This window comes from Brassica napus, chromosome C8, assembly GCF_020379485.1.
Source record: "Brassica napus cultivar Da-Ae chromosome C8, Da-Ae, whole genome shotgun sequence".
Lineage (NCBI taxonomy): Eukaryota > Viridiplantae > Streptophyta > Magnoliopsida > Brassicales > Brassicaceae > Brassica > Brassica napus.
The window spans coordinates 28141923-28169131 of NC_063451.1; the positions used below are offsets into that span (position 1 = coordinate 28141923).

At 38.7% G+C, this 27209-nt stretch overlaps 6 protein-coding genes across 11 annotated transcripts; 2 read left to right on the forward strand and 4 right to left on the reverse strand.

The window, feature by feature from the left end:
* The first annotated feature begins 162 nt into the window (after window positions 1-162).
* LOC106366560 (protein MLN51 homolog) lies at window positions 163-4480 on the forward strand. 4 transcript variants are annotated; one of them, XM_013806176.3, is made up of 11 exons: window positions 163-302; window positions 383-823; window positions 1097-1196; window positions 1329-1528; window positions 1611-2299; window positions 2534-2636; window positions 2972-3073; window positions 3268-3323; window positions 3627-3687; window positions 3922-4063; window positions 4286-4480. In XM_013806176.3, the coding sequence occupies exons 2-10, from the start codon at window positions 399-401 to the stop codon at window positions 3947-3949; spliced, it is 1764 nt and encodes a 587-aa protein (XP_013661630.1). In that variant the 5' UTR covers window positions 163-302; window positions 383-398; the 3' UTR covers window positions 3950-4063; window positions 4286-4480. The 4 variants fall into 4 exon arrangements, with proteins under 4 accessions (XP_013661630.1, XP_013661631.1, XP_022563740.1 ...); XM_013806177.3 differs by having other exon boundaries at window positions 3271-3323; XM_022708019.2 differs by having other exon boundaries at window positions 1332-1528.
* A 659-nt stretch (window positions 4481-5139) lies between these two features.
* Window positions 5140-8420, reverse strand: LOC106366562 (zinc finger BED domain-containing protein DAYSLEEPER-like). The gene is made up of 2 exons (XM_013806179.3): window positions 7521-8420; window positions 5140-7435 (listed from the first exon to the last, which is right to left on the reverse strand). Exon 2 carries the CDS (start codon window positions 7429-7431, stop codon window positions 5302-5304), a length of 2130 nt encoding a protein of 709 aa, XP_013661633.1. The 5' UTR covers window positions 7432-7435; window positions 7521-8420; the 3' UTR covers window positions 5140-5301.
* Window positions 8421-8553: 133 nt separating this feature from the next.
* LOC106366563 (methyl-CpG-binding domain-containing protein 10-like) lies at window positions 8554-10566 on the reverse strand. Its single transcript, XM_013806180.3, has 2 exons — window positions 10225-10566; window positions 8554-9683 (listed from the first exon to the last, which is right to left on the reverse strand). Exons 1-2 carry the CDS (start codon window positions 10285-10287, stop codon window positions 8757-8759), a joined length of 990 nt encoding a protein of 329 aa, XP_013661634.2. The 5' UTR covers window positions 10288-10566; the 3' UTR covers window positions 8554-8756.
* A 1368-nt stretch (window positions 10567-11934) lies between these two features.
* On the reverse strand, window positions 11935-13463 carry LOC106366564. 3 transcript variants are annotated; one of them, XM_013806181.2, is made up of 6 exons: window positions 13209-13463; window positions 13029-13133; window positions 12614-12846; window positions 12438-12531; window positions 12283-12352; window positions 11935-12193 (listed from the first exon to the last, which is right to left on the reverse strand). In XM_013806181.2, the coding sequence occupies exons 2-6, from the start codon at window positions 13031-13033 to the stop codon at window positions 12140-12142; spliced, it is 456 nt and encodes a 151-aa protein (XP_013661635.1). In that variant the 5' UTR covers window positions 13034-13133; window positions 13209-13463; the 3' UTR covers window positions 11935-12139. The 3 variants fall into 3 exon arrangements, with proteins under 3 accessions (XP_013661635.1, XP_013661638.1, XP_048622364.1); XM_013806184.3 differs by having other exon boundaries at window positions 12614-12851; XM_048766407.1 differs by lacking the exon at window positions 13029-13133 and having other exon boundaries at window positions 12614-12851; window positions 13209-13396.
* Window positions 13464-16567: 3104 nt separating this feature from the next.
* On the reverse strand, window positions 16568-17005 carry LOC106362841. Its single transcript, XM_013802677.2, has one exon. It carries the CDS (start codon window positions 17003-17005, stop codon window positions 16568-16570), a length of 438 nt encoding a protein of 145 aa, XP_013658131.1.
* Window positions 17006-22796: 5791 nt separating this feature from the next.
* Window positions 22797-24152, forward strand: LOC106362843 (ethylene-responsive transcription factor WIN1). The gene is made up of 2 exons (XM_022708681.2): window positions 22797-23135; window positions 23420-24152. Exons 1-2 carry the CDS (start codon window positions 23056-23058, stop codon window positions 23940-23942), a joined length of 603 nt encoding a protein of 200 aa, XP_022564402.2. The 5' UTR covers window positions 22797-23055; the 3' UTR covers window positions 23943-24152.
* The last annotated feature ends 3057 nt before the right edge of the window (window positions 24153-27209 follow it).

Consider the following 27209-nt stretch of genomic DNA (forward strand, 5'->3'; position numbering starts at 1 on the left):
CATAAAACAGTCTCAGAGAGTTTATGACCCAATAAAAGCCCACTATATATTTGGGCCCACTCACGGAGATGTGGAAACCGTTAGCAAAGGACTCGAACCGAGATTTGAGTATTTCGGTTTAAGCTCATTTTGTAGTAGCGGAACCGGTTTACAACATTACTATTGTATTCGGTTGAGTTTGGATAAGACTTTCACGGCACATTTTATAAAAGTCAAAAGAGACCCTTCCGCTCCACTCGAAGAACGAACGAACGAACGAACGAACGAACGATCGACTCTGGAGGAAGTAAAATAGGGTTTAGGTGAGTCATTCATTCTTCGATTACTCGATCAAATTTCTTCAATCTAGAGTTTCGATTTACGATTCCGCTCTCCATTTCAGGTTTTTCGAGAGAGTTATGGCGCAGGCTGACGCAGGAGAACAGGAGTACGAGAGTGATCCCGAAGAGCTTAAGCGCTCATTGGCGACTAGGAGGAGAGAAGCGAGTGATGACGAGGACGAGGACGAGGACGATGAGGAGGTTAAAAACCAGAGGGCTGAGATTGAATCCGATTCCGACCAATCTGATGAACGTGTTGATAATGACAACGATAAGAAGGGTGAAGATGGAGAAGATAGTTACGAGGAGGAAGAAGGTGATGATGAGTATAGGGAACTCGAAGAAGTCGATGATGACAAGAGGAGTAAACCAGCAGAAGATGATGCGGCAGGTCGTGTGGATGGAGAGGAAGATAAGGAGAAGCAATCGTCTGCAGTGCCGACAGGTGGAGCTTTTTACATGCACGATGACAGGTTTCAGGAGTTGTCTGCTGGTCGAAGCAGGTACACACTCTTTTTTTTCACAATCTTCTCAATTGCAATTGCTTTTATCAGAGAGATAAATAGATTGAAAGGTGGAGTTTTTGCATTTGGGTTTTGCTATGAATGGGTTGAATATCTGCATTTGGGGGTTTGCTATGATAGATTTGGCTAAGTCCATGCTTTTGGGAACATGAAAACAAATTCTGAATAATAATTATCTCTTCCTTTTCAACCATTTCTATTGTTGATTCATGGTAATGTCGATTGATTTATTCCTTATTTTGGCCTTCATAGGCGAGGGCGGGGTGGAAGGAGATCGTGGGGGTCTGGAGATGAAAGAAAATGGGGACATGACAAATATGAAGAGATGAATACTCAGGAGAAACATCCTGATGTACTGCTTCCCTCTGTGCTTTTTTTTAAGATTGTTTTAGATCTCTCTATCTCTTTCTTTATGTATATTTGAATATGTTTTTCTTTTTTTGGTATTTATGTTTTTTTTTATGGTTGCATTTTGTAAATTCAGCAGAAGACTTCTAGAGGCGGATTCAGAGGCCGCGGTCGAGGTAGAGGACAAGGGCGTGGGTACAGTAGAGGGAGAAGCTCTAACGCAGCATCCAGCAATGGACATCAAATTTTTGTTCCTAAAGCTACCACTCGAGGGGAAGAGCCCAGAAAAGATGAGATTCCTCTTAGCAAAGGCAGTCAAGCACATTCCAGCAAACCGTAAGTTCTGACATTTTGTTTTTTTAATAGCTGAGTGAAGGTTTTATCTTTAATATAATGTACTTATGTACTGATTTTTTAGGCTACGAAATTCTCGTGGGTCACAACATTGGCATGAGAAGAAGTCACACCACGATTCACGGCGTTCACCATCTGCCCCAACTCAAACCGGGAATGAAGACTCCCATACCAAAAAGAACGTAGTTGTTTCAAGTCTAAGTTCTGCTTCTCCTCCGTTTTATCCTTCAGTGTCCTCGAGTAACTTGGTACATGGTATACAAGTTGGCATGAATGAAAGTGCCACTCCTTCTGGCAAGAAGCTTAGGAATACAAAATCCGTTTATTTACCAGTTCATACTGCGCAGACTTTTAAGCCCCCGAGTCAAGTAAGAGGAGCTGCTGCTGCTGGGAACGTGTTTTACCGTCAGTCTCATAGTCAGGGTGGCAAATTTTCATCCCCAATGCAACTCAATGGAGATTCAAAAGGCACTAGCAAAGGCTACATTAGACCTTCCGGACAGGATTTCGATCAGCACACTGCTGTCATCAGACCATTGTCTTCTTCTGCCCAGAGAACTAACTCATCAGGAAATCGATATCTACCTAGTGAAATAGAATCTGCGTCGGATACAGGTGCATCGTTTGCTAAGGGTAAAGGGACTCTCCAGGCCAGTGGAAGCGGCTCTTTGATGTATAGTGGATCTCAAGTGATGGGGAGTGCTGAAAGTCTGGCATCTGCTGACAATTCTAATTTCCCAGCCTTTCTGCCTGGTAAGGATTTTTGAAAAACGCTTTTCTCTATGCAATGGTCGAGTTGAAAGATTGTTTCAGAATCAAACCATACATGGTTGTTGAATTGAAAGCTGTTGATACTGAGCCATTTGGCTTGGTTCATGAAATATTGTTGTCAAATTATTGTATCTGGTTAGTGGTTACTATAATTTTTCCCGTATCTGACTAGTTCTAAAATTAACGTATTATTTTCATGATTGAATTCAAATACAGTTATGCAATTCGGTGGTCAGCATGGTGGGGTTCCAACTTTTGGAATGGCTTTTCCCGGATATGTCCAGCCTGAAAATGGGATCGGAAACCCGGAGATGACATGGTATGCTTTCTCCTTCCCTTCTCGCTGAACTTTTTGGATCCTAGTTTTCAATAGTTCCCGGTTGTAATAATTTCAAAGATCTAGATATTGTGCACATTGTTAGCTGAATTGCCATGTTTTTCGTGATTTTATATGCTGTCCGGTTTAATTACCTTTGTTTGGTTCTGCAACTCTGCATGCTGCTAAGCTGAACCTACGAAGACTTTATTTCATTAGAATGGTTACTTTTGATTCTGAATACTATGCTGTTCTTATGCTCTGGGCCCTCCATCGATATCTAGTTCCTGATTTGTTCTTTCTTCTGCTTGCTGTTGGTTTTTGTATATGGTTGGCAGGATGCCAGTTTTGACTGGTCCTGGAGCTCTAGGGGCTTCATACAGTCCACCATATGCTGCTGTTGATGGCTCTTTCCAAGCACATAAGCCAGGATCCTCCAGGTTTAGAAAATAATTGGCCATTGTTCTCTTGTAGAGCTTTAATAACGCAAAACCATGTGATATTTGTAATTTTTCATTGTATTTTTCTCTTATTTAAACATATTGCCTATGCTTGGCACATATTATATATATTATTATCTTTTCTTGCAAAGCATGCATTTGACTCTAGCTTAATCAAATTACCATATTTGCAGCAGAAAGAATAGTACAAACAACCTTGACGACCTGGAGAAACCCGTGGAGAGCCCTGGTTAGTCATTTTCGATACTAGCTTATTATATTAGGGGATAAATTTCCATTTATTGGCTTTTTGGAAGTGGCAAAGAGATTGGACCTTTTTCTTGTATTGAAAAAAAAAGAACTCATGAAAAGCTATGTCATGGAAAACTAGTACATAAAAATTTTATGACGGATATCGTTTTAAGAGGCACTTTCTCAAAAGTTGTTTTCTATTAGAATCAAATTGGCCAATAAAGGAGAGTTTGAGCTGCTAATACGAATATTTATTGTTGGGATCATTCTGTTTAAGTTAAGCTACTTTCCTTGTATGCAGAGTTTACAGAGAGTGGGGTTTCAAAACGGCAGAACAGCAACTCAAGCAAGCAGCCTCGGAGGTAAATTTTTGAAGTTAACTCGGACCTACTCTTTCATTTTTTGATCACATGTTGATTCGGAAAATTAGGACAAGGTACCATGATGGATTATGTGTCCGGATTTGTGTTGAATAACTGTATTTATGGACGTGTGGTTGAATATCTCTGTAGGATTTTATGTAGATCAAGTTTTGTGGAACTTGATCCGGTCATGAGAAATAATAGTTGCTTAAGTTTTCATTGGTGTATATGCAGGTACTCGGAGATGAGTTTTAGCAAGTGATAACAGTTACTAGAAACTAAGAAGGGATTAAAGACTCCTTGGCTCAGGGCCCTGCTGCATCTCCAAACTTCGTAACAGCACACTTTAGACTGCAATTATTCCTGAATTTCTTAGGTAAATGGTTCAGAACTATATTCTAATCACGGGGAGATTAGTAAATAGAGTAGCGTGGAGTGGGATTATGGGTGTTGAAGTGTGGAATGAAAGACAATACTACTAGCTAGCAATTATAAATGAAGTGGGTGGTTCATTATAAACCTATGGATATTACATGTTTTGTTTCGTAATATTGAGTCATCTGCTTGTTTGGTAATCGTGATTTGACGTTATTTTCAGGGAAGTCGTTGTCTCAAGGAGCCTTGGTCAGCCTGTTTTGTGTGTTCGTCTTCTCATTTTTCGTATGTAATTCATTTCTGTTTCTTGTATAAGTTTGATAACTTACTTCTGGTTTTGGTAATGTGTTTTATTCGTTGTAGAACGCAGTTTCTAAACAGGCTTTGATATAATAAGAAATGGTTAATGGTTGTGACATGCGAGTAAGTGCCAGTTACATTTTACGAAGGTTTACAACAATTTTCTTGATTGTTATCAATCTGGGTCGCGTTGCTGTGAAATATTTGGCATTTTGTACTTTCTTCGGCTGTTGGTGACTGAAGTGTGCGTCAGTTTACGGTCTTGGGATGGTTTTCTTTTTTCCAACAAAGGGCTAGGCTGCATAGCCGGGACGATGTTTCTAAGTAGACAGCTACTTGCTGGACTGGTCTGTATATAAAGGCTGAGCTGAGTTTCTTGTTGTTGCTGCCGAGCTTTGCGGATCAGTAACCAATAAACTTCCAGGATTGTAAGGCTCAGCAGCGGCCGACAGCTCTCCTGCTTATATCAGAAGCCTTTTGCCCACGACAGGACCCCAGGTCCTCTTCAGGCTCTGACGTTAACTTTTCTACCGACTCTTGACACTTTCTAGTGCTTCTCGTCTTTGCTCTGTTGGAGTACATATATCCAAGGAAATGTATATTTTGTCCAATTCGAAAGTGGGATATTTATCTTTCAGAATCCGAAGCAATGATGTTACAACTAGATGATCCCAAAACTTACAATTTAAACTTCTCCCCTCTACTTATTTATAATAGACCTTTCTTTACTTAGAAAAATAGATGTCATGGAAATGGTAAGAGGAAAGCTGGAGCAGAGACATGGAAGCTTATAGTCATTCATGAGATGAATAACAATCAAAGTCATCTATGCAATCAAAAGACAAATAGTTAATAGTTATAAAGCAACTCAGATATGAAAAAACTAATTTCAAAACTAAAAAAAGCGAATCCAAAAATAAAAAAAAAACGGAGTAAAATTCATAATGTTTGGTTCTTGAGCCAGTCTTTGGTGCACAAGAGAGCCTCCAATGTTCCACGAGGAAGAGAGGTCCTATAACTGTCCATCTGCTTCACTTCCGTGTCGAATACAGACTCAGATGAGACAGTACTGAAGGGGATGGAGAGAAAATCAGCAGCCATCTTAGACAGTGTGGGGTAGTTGTTGCTGTTGAGTCTCCACCAGCTTAGTACATCAAAGTCTTCCGACTTCAAAACCAAGTTGTCATCTAAGTACTGATCCAGCTCCGGTTTCATCTCTGATATTTCAATGTCAAAGTCCGAAAACGAGTCTCCAACTGTAACAAGAGTAGACCCTTCCTCGAGCAGCACGTCATCCATAAATGACGTGTGGTCTTGATACTCTTCACTCACATTCTGCTGCTTCTCTACCTTAGGCTGCGTCTCTTGTTGATGTGACTCTGTGGTTTGCTCTGATTGTGGACTTATCTCATCTTTATCAGCATCTTGAGGCATGTCTTGTTGGAAGTGAGGTTCTTGAACCACTTCTGTTTCGTCAAAGCCATGATCTACTACATAGGAATCAAGCAGATTGGTATCACTGTAGTTTGTGTACAGATCATGGACTGCATCACTAACAGTCTTGATCCATTGTTCTGCATCTTCACCATATGACTCAGTGAATGTCTCCTTTACGTGTTGCATCTTACACCGAGGATCTAAGACCGCAGCAACCGCCACAACAAGGAAGCATCCTCTCCAGTACAAGTCGAATCTCTCCCTCAACGAGCTCACAACGTTTCCAAGGTCTTCACCACCCATGGCCAGGTGGCTAAGCTCTAGCTGAAGCTTAGTCATCACATCGAAAAAATTATTTGCTGTCGAGTGTTTTGGCCTAGTCAAGACATCACTCGTTTCGAAAAGAACCTTCAAGCACAAGCAGAGACTCTCAATCTTCCTCCACTCTTCATTAGATATCGATATCTTGTAACCAGGATAACAAGTCTCCAAACAAGAAAACACTTGTCTATGCTCTAAACCAGCCAACAACATCTTGTAACTCGTGTCCCATCTCCCTTTGTTGTCAATTACAAGATCTTTGTACGGAGCAGAAGCTGGAAACAGTCTCTTCACCTCCTCAAACTTCTCTCCACAAGCGTCGTTTGTCTTAACATACTTTACACTGTCTCTGACTTTCTTTACTGGTCCTCGAACCTCCTCAGCCGCAAGTGCTTCTTGCGCCATACTGGTTAGGAGACGAGGGTAGCATTCCCCTATTAATAACTGACCGTTCAACACATGCTGGTTCTTAAAAGTCAAGAAACCTCTAAGATTATCAACGCAGGTTTTATTCACTTGTGATTGGCTGACAGTGAGACTTGAAACTTTCCCCTCTAGCTTCCATTCAGATAAGCAAGCAGTGATAGATTGGTTCAACGCGGAATCCGAATCAGGACAAGCCACAACAACAACATTGAGAAGACGGTTACTCAAGCTCCAGTCTTTATCAACAAAGTGTCCACTCACAAAGGCGTAACCCACTGATTGCTTTGATAACCACAAGTCAACACTGAGGCTAACCCCCCCAGGAGTCTCTCCAACGAACTCCGAAAGTTTCTGCTTTTCAGACAAGAACATGTTAACACAATCCCCATGGACAGTATCAAACCTTGGCATTCCAAACTGAGGACGAACAGTCTTAACGAAAGAAGTGAAACCAGGATGCTCCACCATGTGAAGAGGGTAGCCATGCATGATGATCATCTTAGCCATCTCACGGTTGCATCCATCTTGATCCAGAGGGGCATTAGCACATCTCTTCTGACGCTTCTTGGGAGGAGGACAAGAAGCGGTTCCATCGTTGACTTGAGGGACCAGGTTTGTGTTCGGGCACTTATCACAAATACCTAACTCGATGTGACGCTTGAGGTGGCTTGTCCCCGAAGCTTTGCCGCCAGACATGTATGCGTAGGACTTGTTGCAGTGTTTGCAAAAGGCTTTGGTGGTTCCGGAGGTGGTTGTCTCGGTGGTGAAGTGATCCCACACCATAGACTTCCTCTTCCTCCTCCGCTTGATTGGTTGCGTGTCGGAAGATTCAATCTCGACATTAACTTTGTTGTCAACGAGCTCGGAATAAGGGTTGGGGTCCATAGTCCTGAAACAGACAAGAGAACATCGAATCAGTTACAGACGCAGAGAGAGAGAGAGAGAGATAAACTGATTGAATGAATAATACTTACACAGACGCAGAGAGAAGAGCAACGGCGGGAAGAATCAAACGGCGTGTAATGGGCTTTGGACTTGGAGGAAGAGGTTGGCTCGGATTAGGGTTGTGAGCCGTCGGCCTTTTTGTTTTACTTATATACTGAGTTAGGAAGATGGATTTGTTTTCTATTTATAATAACCCCTTGAATTTCCTCCGCCGTTGATCTACGGACCTTGCTTTTAATCTGGACCCTCTATATCTCTCTCTTTTTTCCTGTTTTCATGTCATTGCCTTAAATCACAAAAAGGAAAAGGATATACAAATTTTTGTTAAGTAAATACAAAATATTTGTCAATTTCCTTTAATTAATATTTTGTTCTTAATCGAACAAGTTAGAAAAAGCAAAATTTAAAGAGAGAAGTAAAGAACCGACTATTTTTGGACCAAGTAAATCTTAGATGTAGTCATAGAAATATAATGTGAGTTGAATTGTTTGATCTGCATAAATCTCTTGGTTTTATATGTGGGGCGATGAAAAAATTGTTTTGGACAACATCAGATCTAATTGAGGTTTAAATCCATTCAATCATATTGTTTAGATTTGGTGTATAAGATTTGACTATCTGGTAGAGTGGCTGACATTCTTTTCAAAACTAGTTCACTTTTATCATGTAGAGTTGTTCATTCAACAATTTTGCTATCCACTAAAACTTAATATAATTTAATAAAATAGATATCATGTGGATGGTTGATCAAAAGGGCTCACTGATAAGTGATATCATACATTAAAAAGTCATATATTGCTTTGTGGCTTAGCTCTTTAATCTTACTATGTGGAGTTCGTGTTGCTTTTACTTGTCTACTTGGCACATCACTTTTTCATGCATCTATCTAATCTAAGCTTTGATGAAAAAAGAAACAAGCTAAAATGTTTGGCAGGCTTAGCTCTTTAATCTTACTATGTAGAGTTCACATGTTGCTTTTACTTGCCTATTTGGCATATCGCTTTTTCATGCATCTATCTAAGCTTGATGAGAAAAGAAACAAACTAAATGCCAAACATAAAGAAACAAACTAAACGCCAAACATTAACAACACACCAAAAGTACAAGAGTCTAATGATAATTATGAACTGAACTACAGAGACGTATTAGTTCTTCTACAAGCACATACAACAACACCCACTCATAATGTCAAAGCTACTACACCTGAAATCAGAAAAAAACAACAACAAACTCTTACACCACCTGTGCTCTCTCTACAGGTCCTTTTAACAGCTCACGGACGCTGCAGCACCTTGTTGCTGCTGAACCTGATTCGCCTCTCCGCTTCTGTTCGTGTCTTCTCCCTTCACGTCATTACTCTTCTCCTCGGATACAGCGGCTGCAGCTTCTGCCTTCTTCTCATCAGCTTCTTGTATTCCATTCCCCTTGTTAACTTCAGCGTCAAGGTTAGCCTCGCCATCTGTCTTCTTCTCCTCAGCTTCTTTGGTTTCAGTTCCCTTATTAGCTTCAGCATCAAGGCTAGGCTCATTCTTTTCTCCGTTTGCTTCTGCCTTGTTCTCAGTCTCTTTCTCTGCAGGCTTATTCTCCCCATCAGTAACAACAACTTCCTGTGATTCCTCAACCTTGGGAGGTTCTTCAGCTATTCCTCCACTCTCAGTCTTCTTCTCACCCTCAGAGGCATCCACTTCCATCGGCTCTTTCTTGTCCGTCTCAACTTCTCCCTCCTTGTTCTCCTCCTCATTCTTCTTCTTCTCCACCTCAGAGGTATCAACTTCCATGTTCTCTTTCTTGTCCGTCACAACTTCCCCCTCCTTGTTCTCCGCCTCAGTCTTTTCACCCTCCTTGTTCTCTTTCTCAGCCTCTGCCACTTCTGCTCCACCCTCCTTCTTTTCCCCCTCCTTGTTCTCCTTCTCAGCAGCCTCTTTCAAGTCCTTCTTAGTGAGAGAAGATCTTCTTTTCTTCATGTGAGGCTCTCTCTCAGGAGTGGGCGTTGTAGCCTTCACCTTCTGGCTGATCCTAGAAGATCGCCTTGGAGTTTCACCAGTTGTCCAGTCAAACTCAGATATGACAGGGTTCCCAGGATGAGCCTTGAGGTACTGCTCAAGCTGCTTGCGTGAGCTAATCTCCTCACCCGTTGGAGCCATGAACACAATCTCTGTCTTCCTCGGTGTACCTGCTCTTTTCGGATAAAACTGAAAACAAACAAGCTTTACATCACTCACATAATACATAGCATGGTCACAGACTTCTCAGACACATTCTATAGAAAAAGCCCCAAACTTTATCAACCAATCTAGGTTTTCAGTAGCATTTTCATTGAAAACCCTAATTTGGATCCCCAAGAAACTCCATGAGCGTTAAATTATCATCTTCTCAGATGGAATTTAACATAAAAGATCCAAAACACACAGTCTATAGAAAAAGCCCCAATTTTTATCAACCATTTCTAGGGTTTCAATAGCATTTTCATTAAAAACCCTAATTTGATTCGCAAGAAACTCTCCAAGCGTGAAATTATCACCTAATTACAAAATTCCCACATGGAATTTAACATAAAGATACAAAACCCACCTCGAAACTCGTTATTTAATTAAATTTCCCAAAATCAAACATAAACCCTAGACCAAACAAAAGAAGCTAACTTGTAATACAAAGCAGAGCCGACAAAAAAACATTCTTACAGAGACATCAATCTTTTCAGTAATTAAAAAAAATAGAGGGGGAAGAAGATACCAGTTTCTTCCATGAAGCAGGAGCTGGAAGCTCAATGGACACGAGTTCGTCTGTGTTCTCCATCTTCTTCTCTCTTCAACTTGACACACAAACAGACTCTGTCTCTCTTACTATAAACCCTTCTTATCTTTTTACCACAGAGGTTACGACTTTATTTCCTTTCTGGTAATAAGAACTGCTGCAAGAACAACCCCTGTGACTAATGGATATGTTCGCGTGTCGCTTCTGTTTCTGTCTTTTATTTTTTTAATATTTTCTTTTTTTCTAACTAAAAATGATTTTTTTTCCTTTCACCACGTAATACACGAGAGTGTGGATCTGATAGGGCTACGTGATAGTTCAGTGACGGACCTGTTTGAGATAGACACGTGCCCTTTTAAGCCGACGTTTCATCGGTGGATAAGGTGTGTGGGCATCTGCTTTCCCCACTTTCTTCAGATATACAAATAATAAAGTATAATGGAGTGTGGGGTTGAAGTCCGCTACGTGACCGATAGTTTTATAGCGAATATTCTCTCCTTTTATTTATTCGCACTCTCCTACTATAGCAAAAAAGAAGCCCAAGCGACTGGGCCTAAATATTAACCGGCCCATATATTATTTTATGATTTCTTGTGGAAGTGACTTAAGCATCTGCGTCCATGAACCTTGAGGGGGATCGTAACTTTAATTTTTTTATTATTTTTTTCGTTTGATTTTTTTTTAAAAATAAAAAATAAAAAAAATAAGCGGACCAATCGCTGGCCGCCACGTGGCGTGGGGCCCGCGTTACAGTGATGAACCGAGTTTATCACAGCGAACCTGCAAAGGGTAAGTTCATAAAAATGAGAATATTATAATATTTTTTTTTTGGGAATGGTGTGAACCTGGGCATTGAACCTTCAATGCAGATGCTCTACAAGTTGGCCACACAAAAAAAAGAAGGGTGCAGATTCTTTTGTAAGCATAGTAGGTGTTTTCCTGCACCATGTGATGTGAAGAATTTTTTAAATCTAACTTATATTTAAAAATAAATTTTATTAAATATTATAGATTTTACTATTTTCTTACTAATATTTAATATAAATTTGATATATATTAAATCAATTTGTATAAAACTAATAAAATGATATAAAATTGTATAATTATCAAAAATTGAGCCTAAACAATATTTATAAAATTTGTAGATATATAATAAACTAATGTTCTTACGATTAGATATTTAAATTTTTAAAAAATTGTAGAAATTTTTGAAAGTTTTGGTAATACAAATTGTATAATTATACAAAAATAATAATATTTCGAAATTTAAAATGTTATATATGAATATATTTATTTTATAGATGGTGCATTAGCTATTACCATATTTAAAAAAAGTTTACCAAAAAGAAATATCAATATTAAATGTAATATATGAATTATTACCATATTCTAATAAATTTGCCAAAAATATAAATCAACATTAAATGAAATTATTCATGTCGTATTTTTCCGGAAGCCATGTCATCAATTTCAGTAGTCATGTCATATTTATTTTGTGAAATTGATTGTAAAAAGGATATGTGGCAAAATCACTTCTCAAATATAGTCTAGGAGATAATCTAATCCAATGACATAGCATTAGACTAATTTATGTTAATGTCATCTAAATACATCACCTGGAGAGGTAGGATCATCGTGTAGGTCGGACAGGAGGCACAAGACATGTCTTACTGTCTTAGATTGTTCAAATACCAGACATAAATCTTAAGCCTTTATAGATTGAAAGATGGTACAACAAGGGGATTTTCTCATTGAGCCACATTCCAGGTTTTCTCGATCAAATTCCAAATGAAAGATGGTACAACAAGGGGGGTTTCAGAAATCAAACCGAAACAGAAAAAAAAAATCTGAAATGTTGGAACCATTGTGTGTGTATAAGAGTGTATCTTGTTCATCAGTCATATAGACCTTCTTGTTCCCAAACCTCCACCAGAAAATCCACCATTTCCTGTTTTCATCAGTAGCCAATAGAGTTAACTCTCAGGGAGTTTCTCTTATAGCATGTACTCAAGAGAGAGAGTGACTAAGTATACTTACATTGAGAGGAATAGGTTGGGGAAATAACTTGTTGCTCCCCAGCAAGCTATCATACGATGCTGCGTCCCAACTGCAGCATATAATGGACATATACAATATGCTTAAAACAAACTTAGAAGAGACAAATAGTGTGTAATGAAATGAAAGCCACTCACTTGATCTTAGCTCCTTGTCTGGGATCCGGTGGGTTGTTACTACGTCTTTCCTTGCCCACCCAACGCTCCCGGGTCTGATTCCAAAGAAGAAGACCTGCAAACACACACACACACACTTCACATATAACCATTTCAAAATACCATCAATGGTCCACAACTCGAAACAAAGAATGTACCTTGATTTACAAATTCAGGAGGGGCAGCACCAGACTGAGAATCAAAAGTCTGGTTGGATGATGAGATGCTCCCCTGAGAAGGGAAGGTAGTGTTGTCCATATCAACTGTGCTAGTTGACCAAAAATCTTCACAGACGTTTGGTTTCTTAAACGTTTTAGCTGTGGGATTGAAAGGTGGATGATCCTTTAGAGTTTCAGTTGGTTTGGGTTCTCTATAGCAAGCCAGGCAGCCACTGCTCTGTTACAAAACACACAACTTCTGATCATCTCCCACAAAACACATCCTCTCAATTAGCCTATTGGGTTTTTTCAATTCAATCTTAATTAGGGTTTATCTATCATAAACCCATCAAACAGAATCTCAAATCTGAATCAATCATAAAGCGAAAACAGAGAGTTGGAAGAAGAATCACACCCCATCGATTGAAGTAAACGGAGCTCCGAAAGATCTGGAAAGGTCGAGACTTTCAGGGAGGGGGGGAATCAATGATCCTTTTTTTCAAATAACACCAAATCAAACCTAGAGATAATAATCCAAACAACAAACATTGAGTGATGATGATTACAAAGTTTAGAATCATATGAAATAACTTACCTGACGATAAAGTTGATTCCTTTTTTGATCAACTGGGCAACGAAAGAGTACTTCTGAAGCAGCTTCTTGACGACGAAGAAGAAGAAGAAGGAAGGCTCCTCTCTGCGCTTTACGTTTTCCCTTTCGCTTTCGCTTTGCTTGACCAGAAGAAGGTTATCGTTCATCCCTTCAGCCGTTATACGGATCCCCTCTCGATAAGGCTATTTTTGTCATTTTACATCATCAACTAAACCATATTACTCGTAATTATGTCTTCTACAATTATGAATATTATTACATAGTGTGTTTGGTGTTAACTGATAATTGAAAAGTCAAAGTAGTTGCTGCCTTCTTCATTGTTTATAGACTCATACTCAACCCCACTCATCATCATACATATTATTACATACAGCTTGTGACTGTAATTTGTTATCAGTTTTTATCATTCATATTATTACATACAGCTTTCAATATCAAGCATATGATTAAAAGTGGATAGCCGTTCTGTAAATTCATTGTTTTTAAATGGATAACTGGCGCAGCGTACGAATGGGTGAACAGTCGATTTAAGAATTTAGGGTTCTTCGAGACCTGTTCTTGGATCGATCAAGAGTTTCTTTCGATAGCTTTTTGAGACCAACTTCCTGTTTTGATAAATTGAATCGAATCAAACAAGGGATAAAAGCAAAGCTCTTCTTATTAAAATCAAATGTATCCAACAAGAAACCATATGCTTTGGTTTATATAGATCTCCAAAGACACAAACCGTCATTGGAGTAGGATAAACTAAATAAGTAAACTTTCTAGATAATGATAATAAAGGAAAATCCCAAACTAAACAGGAAAAGGAAATAAAACCGAAAAAGGAAACACTTCTAAGTTGCCGCCAAACTCATGGATGCTCTTGCATCAGGTCCCCCGACGTTAGAAGGATTCGACCCCGAATCAGTCACAGTATCAGCGGCAAGATAGGGAGATAGGTATTTGACGTTAAAAACATCAGATGTGTTGATGTTTGGAGGTAAGGACACACGGTAAGCATTATCATTGATCCGTTCCACAATCTTCAGAGGTCCAATCTTCTTAGGACGAAGCTTGTTGTAGAGATGAGCAGGCATCCTATCACGGGTAAGTACAGCCCAAACCAGATCCCCCGCATTAAACACAAGACGACGACGACGAACATCTGCAGCAGCCTTATAACGTGACGTCAAAGCAGTTAAGTTGGCCACGGTCTGAGCATGAACATCAGTAATGGCGTCAACAAATGTAGCCGCATCCCCATGGACATGAGTATTATCGGGGAGGGAAGAAAGATCTATTGGAGCACGCGGGACAATGCCATAATTGACTACAAAGGGACTAAGACCCATGCTGCGATTGATAGTGTGATTATGGGCAAATTCAGCATGTGGTAGTCGCTGATCCCAAGTCCCTATAGCATCGCCAACAAGACACCGCAAAAGATTCCCGAGCGAACGATTAACAACCTCTGTCTGACCATCCGTCTGAGGAGGATAAGCAGAGCTCATATCCAAACTGGTGTTGAGTAGTTTCCACAAAGAACGCCAGAAGTGACTGAGAAAACGCGAATCCCGATCAGAGACGATGGACGATGGAAATCCATGGAGGCGATATACCTCTCAAAAAAATAAAATCGCCACTTGAACCGCATCCGTGGTCTTCTTACATGGTATAAAATGAACCATTTTTGAAAATTGATCAACGACCACAAAAATAGAATCAAAACCACGTTGAGTGCGGGGAAGACCAAGGACAAAATCCATACTTATATCAGTCCAAGGTTGCGTTGGAATAGGCAAAGGAAGATATAAGCATGCATTAGAAGCCGACCCTTTGGCCTTTTGACAAGTGACACAGCGCTCGACGAAGCGAGAAACATCCCTCCGCAAAGATGGCCAAAAATACGAAGCTGCCACCAACTGGAGAGTGCGATCGCGTCCGACATGTCCCTCATTGTGTAACTCGGTGATCAGCTGGAGGCGGAGACTACCTTCAGGAATACAGAGCTAATTGCCGTGAAAGAGAAATCCGTCTTGCAGCGTGTAGTCAGACAAAATTCCATTCTGTGCATAGTGAAAAATCTTCCCGAAAAAGGATCATCCTCATACTGGCCGAGTAGCGATGAGAACCCCAAAACTTCAGTATGTAATACCGCAAGAAGAAGTTGACGCCGGCTCAGGGCATCGGCAACCCGGTTAGACGTCCCAGCAGTGTGTTTGATCACAAAAGTGAATTGTTGGAGGTATGAAATCCACGCAGCGTGGCGAGATGAAACCTTGGCTTGACTATGAAGATGTTTCAAGGCATCGTGATCAGTATACAACACGAACTCCTTATGAAACAAGTAGTGGCGCCAATGTTTTATTTCTTGTATCACAGCATAAAACTTAATGTCATAAGTGTTGTATCGAGAACGTGCTCCAGCCAAATTTTCACTAAAGAATGCAATAGGACGAGAGTTTTGACTCAAGACTGCTCCAATGCCTGTCTTAGAAGCATCAGAATGAAGTTCAAAGACCGCGGTAAAGTCTGGAAGAGCTAGGATCGGCGCCGAGCTCAACTTGTCTTTGATGATGGCGAAGGCTGACGACGCCACGGACGTCCAAGAGAAGGAGGCGGTGCGGATACAATCAGTGATAGGCGCCATCAAACTCGAGAACTGAGGCACAAATCTCCGATTAAAAGAAGTAAGGCCGTGGAAGCTTTGTATCTCCGAAATTGTTGTTTGTTGCGGCCATGTTTGGATTGCAGAAACCTTGGATGGATCGACAGCAAGGCCTTTGTCGGAGACGATATAGCCAAGAAAGTGTATCTGTGGAGAACCAAATTCACACTTCTTTAGCGTTGCATAAAGCTGGTCACGTCGCAGAACCAAAAGGACTTCACGAAAATGCTCAATGTGTTCAGATACCGTCTTGCTAAAGATTAGGATATCGTCGAAATAGACAACCACAAACTTTCCTATAAAAGGTCGCAAAGCCTGATTCATGACCCGCATAAAGGTACTAGGAGCGTTGGATAACCCGAACGGCATAACAAGCCACTCAAAAATACCTTCCCTGGTTTTGAATGCCGTCTTCCACTCATCACCGGGTTGTATACGGATTTGATGATAACCGCTTTTAAGGTCTAGTTTCGAGAAGACCGTTGCAGTACCGATTTGGTCTAATAAGTCGTCGAGCCGAGGTATAGGAAAACGATATCATACTGTGATTTTATTAATAGCACGGCTGTCGACACACATACGCCAAGACCCATCTTTCTTTGGGATTAGCAAAGCGGGTATGGCGCATGGACTGAGACTCTCGCGCAAAAACCCTTTAGCCACAAGTTCTTCTACCTGACAACGTAATTCTTCATGTTCCGCTGGACTCATTCGATAATGGGATCGACTTAGGAAGGGACACATCAGGTATAAGGTCAATTTGATGTTGAATATCGTGGAGGGGAGGTAGCTGGGATGGTAAGTCTACCGGAAACACGTCTGCGAATTCCATTAGTAGCGGCATGTACTTAGGTGGTATATCATGATCGTTGAATGAGGAAGCAGGTACTGCTAGAAGAAGAATGATTTGATCGGCATCACGCAATGCTTCCTTGACTTCCGCTTGTTTAAGTAACAAAACCGGATTTGGTGGTGTCGCTGGTGAACTAGTAATCATGGCAGGAGCCGAAGGCTTCAGCGTAAAAGTACGATCATTGAAACGAAAGGTATATGTGTTGAGGAATCCTTCATGGATTACCCGACGATCGAACTCCCACGGACGTCCCAACAAGAGATGGCATGCATCCATTGGTACGAGATCACAGTACAACTGATCTTTGTAAGCGCCACCAACTGAAAAGTGTACCAAGGTTCTTCGTGTGACTATCAGTTCGTTCCCCTGATGCAACTATCCAAGTTTGTAGGGTGATGGATGTGGCTCGACCTCAAGATTAAGTTTCGAGACTGCTGATTCGGCGATGGCATTCTCACTGCTGCCCGAGTAAATTATAAACGTACAGACTTTCCCGTTAATCGTACATCGTGAAGAGAACAAGTTCTTGCGTTGAGGGGACTCGTCTGAGACCTTTGGTGTAAGACAAGTACGACGTACCGTGAGCAGAGTACCTTCATCTGCTTGTAGTTCCTCCGTTGAATCTTCTAGCTCCTCCGGACTCTCATCATAAATAACCTCCACATCGCGACCTGTTGGGTCAAGAAGCAAGCCACGACGATTTCGGGACGGGCAAGCTGATTGACGATGACCAAGTTCTCCACAAGAAAAACAACGTAACCCTCCTGGTCGCTGTTGTTTTGCGGGATCGGTAGGGACAATGGCCGTTTCTGGTTGTGAAGTCAAGGTAGTGGAAGAACCGACTGGTGTTTGTGCTTGATCCTGGCGAGGCTGTCGAGCAGTACCCCAAGGTTGGGAGTTGTTGCGGTTTTGAGCTTCGATGGTTAATGCTTGTTGATGAGCCTCCGAGATTGATTCTGGTCGAAATAGGTTTAATGTAAACTGGATTTGCTGGCGTAATCCTCCCACAAAACGCATGACAAGTTGTTGCTCTGTATCACGAATCTCAACACTGGTTATCATCTTGAAGAACTCCGTCGCATATTCATCAACGGAGCGATTTCCTTGTCGTAGGTTTTGGAACTTTTGGAACATCAACTGGTCATAATTGTAGGGCAAATTTTTTTTTTGCATCTCCTTTTTCAGTTTGTCCCATGATAAGATTTTCGACTTTCCTAGGCGAGCTCGTGTTGTTTTGGTCTGCGACCACCACGCTGCAGCTCGATATCGGAAACAAATGGCAATTAAAGGAATGCAACGATCAAGTGGAATTTCTTTAAATTCTAAGATTTCCTCTATTGTTACAAACCAATCGAGTAATTCTTATGCTACCGTGGAGCCTTTAAATTCGGGTATATCGAGTTTGAAACAAGATTTCCACGATGATTCACCTTCTTCTTCTTCATCTGAGTCGGAGTTGTTGTTGGTAGTGCGGTTGTTACGTTGTTGTTGTCGACGGAGCGGGGCAAAGGGATTATCGTCTTCCTCGTCTGAATCAGGGACGTTGCTCGCGGATGTGTTCCGTCCATGGTCGATAGCTGGTGTAATGTTTTATGTAGATAACGCAGCTACCGCGTTCACAAGAGCCACGACTTGAGCTTGCAGGTCATTCACGGATTGTTATGTAGCTGGGGTGTCACCTCGACGTATTGTTGAGAACGGGTTTTTCGAACCATCGTAAGTGGTTAGCGATACCGGAGCGTAGCAAAGCTCTGATACCAACCTGGCGCAGCGTACGAATGGGTGAACGGTCGATCTAAGAATTTAGGGTTCTTCGAGACCTGTTCTTGGATCGATCAAAAGTTTCTTTCGATAGCTTCTTGAGACCAACTTCCTGTTTTGATGAATTGAATCGAATCAAACAAGGGATAAAAGCAAAGCTCTTCTTATTAAAATCAAACGTATCCAACAAAAAACCATATGCTCTGGTTTATATAGATCTCCAAAGACACAAACCGTCATTGGAGTAGGATAAACTAAATAAGTAAACTTTCTACATCTCCTATATATTATTTGAGAAACATTACAACTTCTTTTTGTAGCCACGTGTCATCACTAGGATGATTCTTAGAATCATTAGAGAAATATGTTGGTCCATTTAATTATATAATAAACTTTTTATTAAACTAACAATAAATTCATTATTAATGTACTTTATTATTTTCTTAAATAGAATTTACGGAATTGCCTAATGTGGCTAAAGTATATATGACAATTAATGATTTTGAATAATAAAGATTTGATAAAAATTATTGTATCTTGTATCATATTTGTTTAATATTAAACTATTAAATAAATTAAACAACCACAATAACCATATAATAAAAAATTTAGATTTTTCTGTATATGTTATATTTTGAATTTTTAAAAACGACTATAAATTACTAAAACTGTTAAAAATCTCACATTCAAATGATTACAAAATTATATAAGTAAAAAATTATAATTTAATTAATTATTAAGATTAATATATATATATATATATATATATATATATCATTTTAAATTAAACTATAAACCATATAAATTACATAAATCTTATAGTTTCAAAATTTATTTTGAACAATTTTTTGGTAAAAGTTTTGAACAAAAATTGACAACTTATTTTTTAAAAAATTATAAACTATTAAAACTATTAATCCCACAATGAAAATTTTGTTATCAGTAATTTATATTTTTTTTCTATAAAAGATACAAATGATCAAAAAAACTATATGAGTAGGAATCATCATTTAATAGACATTAATATTAAAAATATACTAAAATGTACTATGTATGTTAGTATCATTTAAATTTAATTACATATTTTATCAAATATTAAAAAATATATTTTTAGATTAATAAAATTGATTTATATGTTCGCACCAATTTAATTATATATTTAATAGTTGCTGACTTTTAATACATTAAATAATTTTTATATATAATGTTTATCCCGCGCAAGGCGCGGGTATTAATCTAGTAATGATAATAAAGGAAAATCCCAAACTAGATAGGAAAAGTAAATAAAACCGAAGTAGGAAAACACTTCTAAGTTGCCTCCAAACTCATGGATGCTCCTGCATCAATAACACAACTCTCTTGATGGCTTATCAAGAGGCTGGTTCGAGATGAAAAAAAAAAATGAAGATGGTGGACTCAATCGATCATGCAACAAGACAGTATAAACATGAAGCAAAAGCTGGAAGGTTTGAGTGGTTGATAACTTGATATAAATACTAGGAGATAGGCATATACAATACATGGACATTAATGTATTCTCACAGGTACACGTGTGTGGTGTCAACCAATCATAATAAACATGTTTATAGACCATAGTATTCTCTATGAAAACCGCAACCGTTGAAAAAGGCGATGATGAACCACCAGTGTTGATTAATGGTAATTAAGCATGAAGATGTTCTGTTTTCTTACTTATTCATCTTGAAAAGAATGCATATACTAGACCTTCTGGAAATCAAAATGGTCCATGTTAATTTGATCGGGCCAATTCGTTCTCACAGTTTTTTGTTAATATGGACGTGATATACAAGAGGACATGAGAAAAGTAGATGATGTAAGTAAATTAAACACCAACAAAGAGGCCTCACACAGAACACAAGATGCATAAGATGCGGCGAAGTGGAATCCACTGCTCACCTGTTCTTGCACTGCGACTTCATAGTACAGGTATGGAACTCCTTACCCCTCAGGGAGCACGTTGACCCTATGAGTTGCGATGATCTGGTAGGCGCCCTGAAGCTAGGGAAAAAGACTACTTGTCTCCCACCCGTAGGAGTCATATCTAATATTGTTCTGTGGGTTCTCTGAGGCTTATGGATTGCGAGGAACTACCTGATATTCGAAGGGAGACACTTCACCCCAGAAGATGTAATCTCCAAATCCATTTGGAGTGCTAGAGAATGGAACATGGCTCAACCAAGAATCCCTCCATCGACGAAACATCGCAGTAAGTCATTGATCATACCCGACCTGGATGATACAATACTCTGCTTCTCAGACGCAGCTTGGAGGAAGGAGGACAACACAGCAGGATTCGGATGTATCTTCATGGACAAGCAAGGACACACCCTCCACCAAGGCATGCATACGGAAAGGAATGTCTCATCCCCCCCTTACCGCTGAAGCATTAGCGCTCCGCTGGACCATCTCCACAGCCAATTCTAACGGCTTCTCAAACGTCTGTTTCAACACAGACTGCCAATCTCTTTTGGCAGCAATCAACTCGAAGGATCCTCCGGCTGATCTCTACGGAATTGTCCAGGACATCGAGCAACTATCTTCACTTCTCTGCTCTGTTTCTTTTAAATTTATTGCAAGACTCCTTAATTCTACAGCTGATCGACTAGCGAAATCTAGCCTTTGTAATGCTATTGTAACCCTCCCCTAGTTGGGAGGAACTTCCTTCTCCTTTCTAATATTATTGGTGTTCAAAAAATAAAAAACACCAACAAAGGGTTATTCATAAATCACGTAAGACTCGCAGTTAGGAATCTTTTCTCCAGCTGAGGGCATCTGGTACTTTTGCCTTTTGGCTGAATCACCCTTCGGCTCTTGTAGAATTGTTTTTTTTTTCTTCTCATTCTTGACTTTGCCGAGATTCAATCACGTGATTTTCGTGTTTCAAAAGATAAATACGTGTGTTCAAAACAAAAGATAAATATAAGTTCGAGTCAAAATAAATGAAACTACAAAATATTCTCTTAAAATACTTAGATGACTGGAATATACATCACATGCAAGATCCTACTACGATAATCAACGAAGAGACTATATGGAACTGGGGGCCCTGCTTATATACATTAAGTACCAGCCATCACCAAATTAGCACCAAAAAAGACAAAAGTATTTACCATAATGTTATGCTTAAATATACACATACATTAGGCTAAATAAAAGAATTAAAAGAGATAGATATGAGATTGACACCTAAACAGCCTTAATTTTTGGACCAACCCCCGACGATAGTCAGTGCTTTGGCAGTGGGTACTGGCGTACTGCAACTAAATATTTTGACAAAACCTTCTACTAATTGCATTGCACAATTTACATATATATGGACCACCTTTTTTGTCCTTTCTTTTACTTTTAACTTGTGTTAACTTTATATATTAACTATTCCTATATGTTTGTGATGTATGTCGCATGTGTTATATAACTTATATTTGATCGCGAGTGAACAACCACTTTTCTCAGCGCTTATTACGTGTTTTCTTTATGTGGCAATCTTTTTTTTTACGATTGATTAATGTTCTAAAATACAACTTTAAGTTTATTCGCAGTTACGACCCAAAGAAGGCTTATAGCTTTGATGAGATCGATATATACATAAGATATATAATGTATAGTATTTACATGGGATCGGCTTAATGATGTTGATATTGGACGATGCTTAGTGTTGGTTGTTAACCAACATATTACGTATATAAATGTAACATTATAATGATGACGGTTCTTAATTGATCATAGTATTTTGCAATTATTGATGAACACAAAGGGTTTAATTATACGTAAGTACGAAGTTATATACAAATATAAGCAAGCATCAAATGAAACAAGAGAGGTAGCTATATGATGTGGACGATTGATTAGGATGTACGTATAAGTATGCTAAAAACAATAGTCCTGTTCGTTTGGTTGCCGCAGGTTTCGGCGTCAGCGGCGGCGGCAGCGTCAGCGGCGGCGGCAGCGTCAATGAGGACAGTTGTTGTTCGTTTCGCAGACGCTGACGCTGCCGCTGACGCTGCCGCATACTATATCGCGACCGCAGATTTTATCGGCGTCAGCCGCAGGACGCGGCGTTCGGACGCGGCGTCAGACGCAGTTTTCTGCGTCAACGAAACGAACAAGAGTTGACGCAGAATGTTGACGCTGCCGCTGCCGCCGGTACCTGCGGCAACCAAACGAACAGCCCTAATGTACACGGCCATGTGATACTTTCACCACTTGTGCCTTTTTCTACATATACACACATATATATATATATAAACGATCCAACCTTTGAAAATTTAAATCGTTTTACCCTTATAACCACTCCCGAACATTAGCAATCACTATATACCAACAACTCCAACTAAATTCTCACACTCTTTCTCTCTAATAAAACAGTGATGCGCCGATCGATGAGTACGTCAAATGTAATAAAAGTAGGAACAAGTACAACCCTTTTTATCCACCAAAAGTTTAACCTATGTATATAAATACACAACATTACCATTTACCAAACATCCATATTACATATATTACTCATCATCAACCATTCCTATTTTCTCTCTGACAGAGTAAGAATGGTACAGACGAAGAAGTTCAGAGGTGTCAGGCAACGCCATTGGGGTTCTTGGGTCGCTGAGATTCGTCATCCTCTCTTGTACCATCCTTCTTTCTTTCCTTTTTTCTGATTTTTTCATTTATTCCCTCTTTCTGATGCATTCAAGTAAGCAACCAAACATACACAACACAAAACATATATATACATGATCGTTTTACTCATTGTTTAATTTCCTCTCTTTAGCTAAGACATAAACCTCATTTTAACATTTCTACAGTTTTTGCTACTTAATGCTGGTTAACTTAGGCTTTTTTTTAACAAATGGTTACTTTATGGCTTATACGGACTATATTCTATAACATGCATGATAAATGAAAAAAAAGGAAACGGAGGATATGGCTTGGGACGTTTGAGACTGCGGAGGAGGCAGCAAGAGCCTACGACGAGGCCGCTGTTTTAATGAGCGGCCGCAACGCCAAGACCAACTTCCCTCTCAACAACAACAACACCGGAGACACGTCCGAGGGCAAAACCGACATCTCAGCCTCCTCATCATCGTCATCCCTCTCTTCAATCCTCAGCGCCAAACTGAGGAAATGCTGCAAGTCTCCTTCGCCTTCCCTCACATGTCTCCGTCTTGACACGGCCAGCTCCCACATCGGCGTCTGGCAGAAACGCGCCGGTTCAAAATCAGATTCTAGTTGGGTCATGACGGTGGAGCTAGGTCCCTCCGGCTCAGTGGAGCTCAGTCCCTCCAGGTCCTCCCAGGAGCCAACTAGTACAGCTTCAAAAGACGATGTTGTTGGACCGGCCACTGAGGTTGGAGGCGGCGGAGAAGAAGGATTAATGGACGAGGAAGAGAAGGTTGCTTTGCAGATGATAGAGGAGCTTCTCAATACAAACTAAGTATCATTTGCTTATATTTATACTAATATACCTATCTTTATTGCTGATATACAGCCATAATTATCGTTCATACCTTTATATTTTATACCTCGTGTTTATGTTTAAATGTATCAGCTTTATATTGTTTCCTATATTTCCTCATCTTGTGTCTAATAAAGTATATATTAATATTTGTAACTACAATCCTGAAATGACCTTTTTCATTTTGTATTATCTGCTAGTCTTATAATTTCATTCATATTAATAGTACATGATAAGTTTATTGCAAGAGGACATTATTTATAGCAAATTCCTAATATGGTGGTGAATTTATCTCCTGTTTAAAGCAGGCAGTACTCTTTCTAATTAAAAGTGTATTTGAAATAAACGATATCTATATAGGGACGTTGATTACTAAGTTTATCTTACTTATGGGCCTAATAATACTTGAAAAATTGAATAGTTTGTCAAATTAGGTCTGTAATGTATCATGGATCCCCACAATACACATGCATTTAGAATTTTTTTCTTTTCAGTGGGCGTTATTTCAAATTTAACCTGTGCGCATGATGAGACGTGACAATAACATCTTTTTTTTTTTTTTTGAAACAAAAGACGTGACAATAACATCTAATGGATACAATTCAGACAATAATGAACTTTCCCAGGAATCCACACCAGACTCCAGTAGAATCTTGTATTTTGCCGTATCTATAATCTTGAATGAAGATAACTGATTGTTTTAGCCTAACTAGTAATTTAATAGAAGATAAAAGCAATCAAATATTTATTTTATTTTATTTCATGACCTAGAGTTCACATGGCCAGTACTTTAATCTTTATTATGGGGTATATAGTACGTATGATTCATTATCACTTGACCATCAAATGAATCATATATTCAACTTGCGTATAATGGTAGTACGCGATGTATTCGCCAGCTGTAAAAAAAGATGCTTACACAAACAAAAATAGACTCTAGCCTCTGCAAATTACAAAAACGTTCATTGTCTAAACGAGTGAGGAAGGTGCATTAATCGGGAGAATTTGCGAGATATCTAAGTTTTGGTAGTTTAATTAAGTACATGTCAATGATTTTGACATAATTAGAGAAGTAACAATTGTGTTTCCTTTCATCCGGTCATATATAACTCTCTGTTCTACAAGTAGCAAGTGAAGGAAAGAAGGTAAGTCCACGTCGTCCACGTGAAATATGTGTATTTACCGGTGACAAATGATAAAGAATGACGTTGACACCAACTTATGTGGCCCACAATTTATGTGACCTTTGCATAACTTACGAAAGAAAAAAGAGACACGTCACTTTAATTTTTTACCACATAAATAAACACATATAAAAGATGATGAATGCATGAAGAAGTTAATGCTTACCAGATTGCGTGTATATTATTCTATCTCGGTTACGCATGTATTGTATCTCACTCAAACCTCTACTGAAAACTATACAAGACACACCACCGATTAATAAAGCTAAACCTTAATCAAGGAAGTATAAACCCAAATAAAATGTATAACATGGTTTACTATACACAAACCTCTACTTAGTAAATTTAAATCCTAGGCAGGAACCTAAAAACTCAAATACAATCTATAATTGTTTTTTAATATTGGACATTTGAAGGCATACTTACTTTGTTAGCATATTGCATATCTTCTATTTCATATAGTCTAAATAGTATAGTAAACAAATGTTCCAAATAATCAAATTTATCCAGTGATGTATCCATAATATGAAATGCAAACACTAAGCTCTCCCCACCCGAAAAAATACAACAATACAAGACACGCCACTAACTAGTAAAACTAAACCCTAATCAAGGAAGCATAAACCCAAATAAAATGTATATAATATGGTTTATTATACTCAAACTCCTACTTAGTAAATCTAAACCCTAAGCAGGAACCTATAAACCCAAATACAATCTATAAATTGTTTTCCAATATTTGACACTTGGATGCCATTTACTTGGTTAACATGTTGTATATCTTCTTTTCCATATAGTCTAAATAGTATCTTAAGCAAATCTTACAAATAATCAAATTTGTCTAACACTCGAAAAAACTGAATTTTATATTACAATCAATCATACAAAATTACAGACAAGAGAACTATCAAATTTGAAAACATGACATATTATTATATCCTTAAGAAATAGTATAGAAATATGCCTCAAATAGTATGGTACATTTATATAAATAGGTACACTAAAATATATATATTGTATTATTCCTTTCACTGAATATAGTATGGACGGAGAGTTAATCTTCTTCATTTATTTTTTTTAGACATGTTGATGGTGATACACATTTACTAGGCTCACAATCATTATTCTTCATCACTGTATAGAGCTCGTCTTCATCTCCTTTCTTTTTCCGACAATGCAACATTTTTACCGATCCGTTGTCGTTATTCTTCACCACCGTAACTGGAAAACAAAAAAAAAGTATTAAAGTAAATGCACGATTGTATGTAACCAATGATTTAAGATAAGAAAGAAAAGAAATGAAAGAGTTTTCGTATCTGCTCACTGTAATCTTTCACCATGAACACAATAGAGTTCGTCGGGAGACACTATACATCTGAACAAAATTGATTAATATTTCTAATATTTACTAATAAAAATAACATTTAAAGATATGTGTGATTATCAAAAGGTATAACTAACAAAGTGACATGAATAACTTTGCCACATTAATTATTATTAATTTTTGTTTTTTGTTTGTTGGTTTCTCCCGATATTCATGAGAGCATTATAGCTATTATTTATAAAAGAAAAATGGTGTATCGGTGAGTTAGGGTATTTAAATAGCTAGTAAATTATTAATTATTCGAAGGTTATACAACCCAATTCCCCTTAATTAAAACCAAAGGATTTTGATTGATCATAGTCGACGTAGATCTTTCATTTTAATTTTGAATATGTAAATCAGTCATCAAATGTGCGCCACCATCGCATGTATAATCATATATATATCGACGTCTAATCCTGACGTTTTGGATCAAGGACTATATGATTGTTATTTTTTATTGGTAAAATGTTAAGATGAATATTTGATTGATCCACCTGCTAAATCAACAAGCACTTTGTTGCTTGTCCAACAAAACTTGTACGATTGATCATATGCTAACTTCGTGTAAAATGTCCAAAAGTGTTGTACTGTTGTACCAAACGCCTAAAGAAAATATTTAGTGAAAATGGCGACAGTTGATTTATATATATTTTTAACCCAATGCATCAATAAACATTACAAATTACAATGACACAT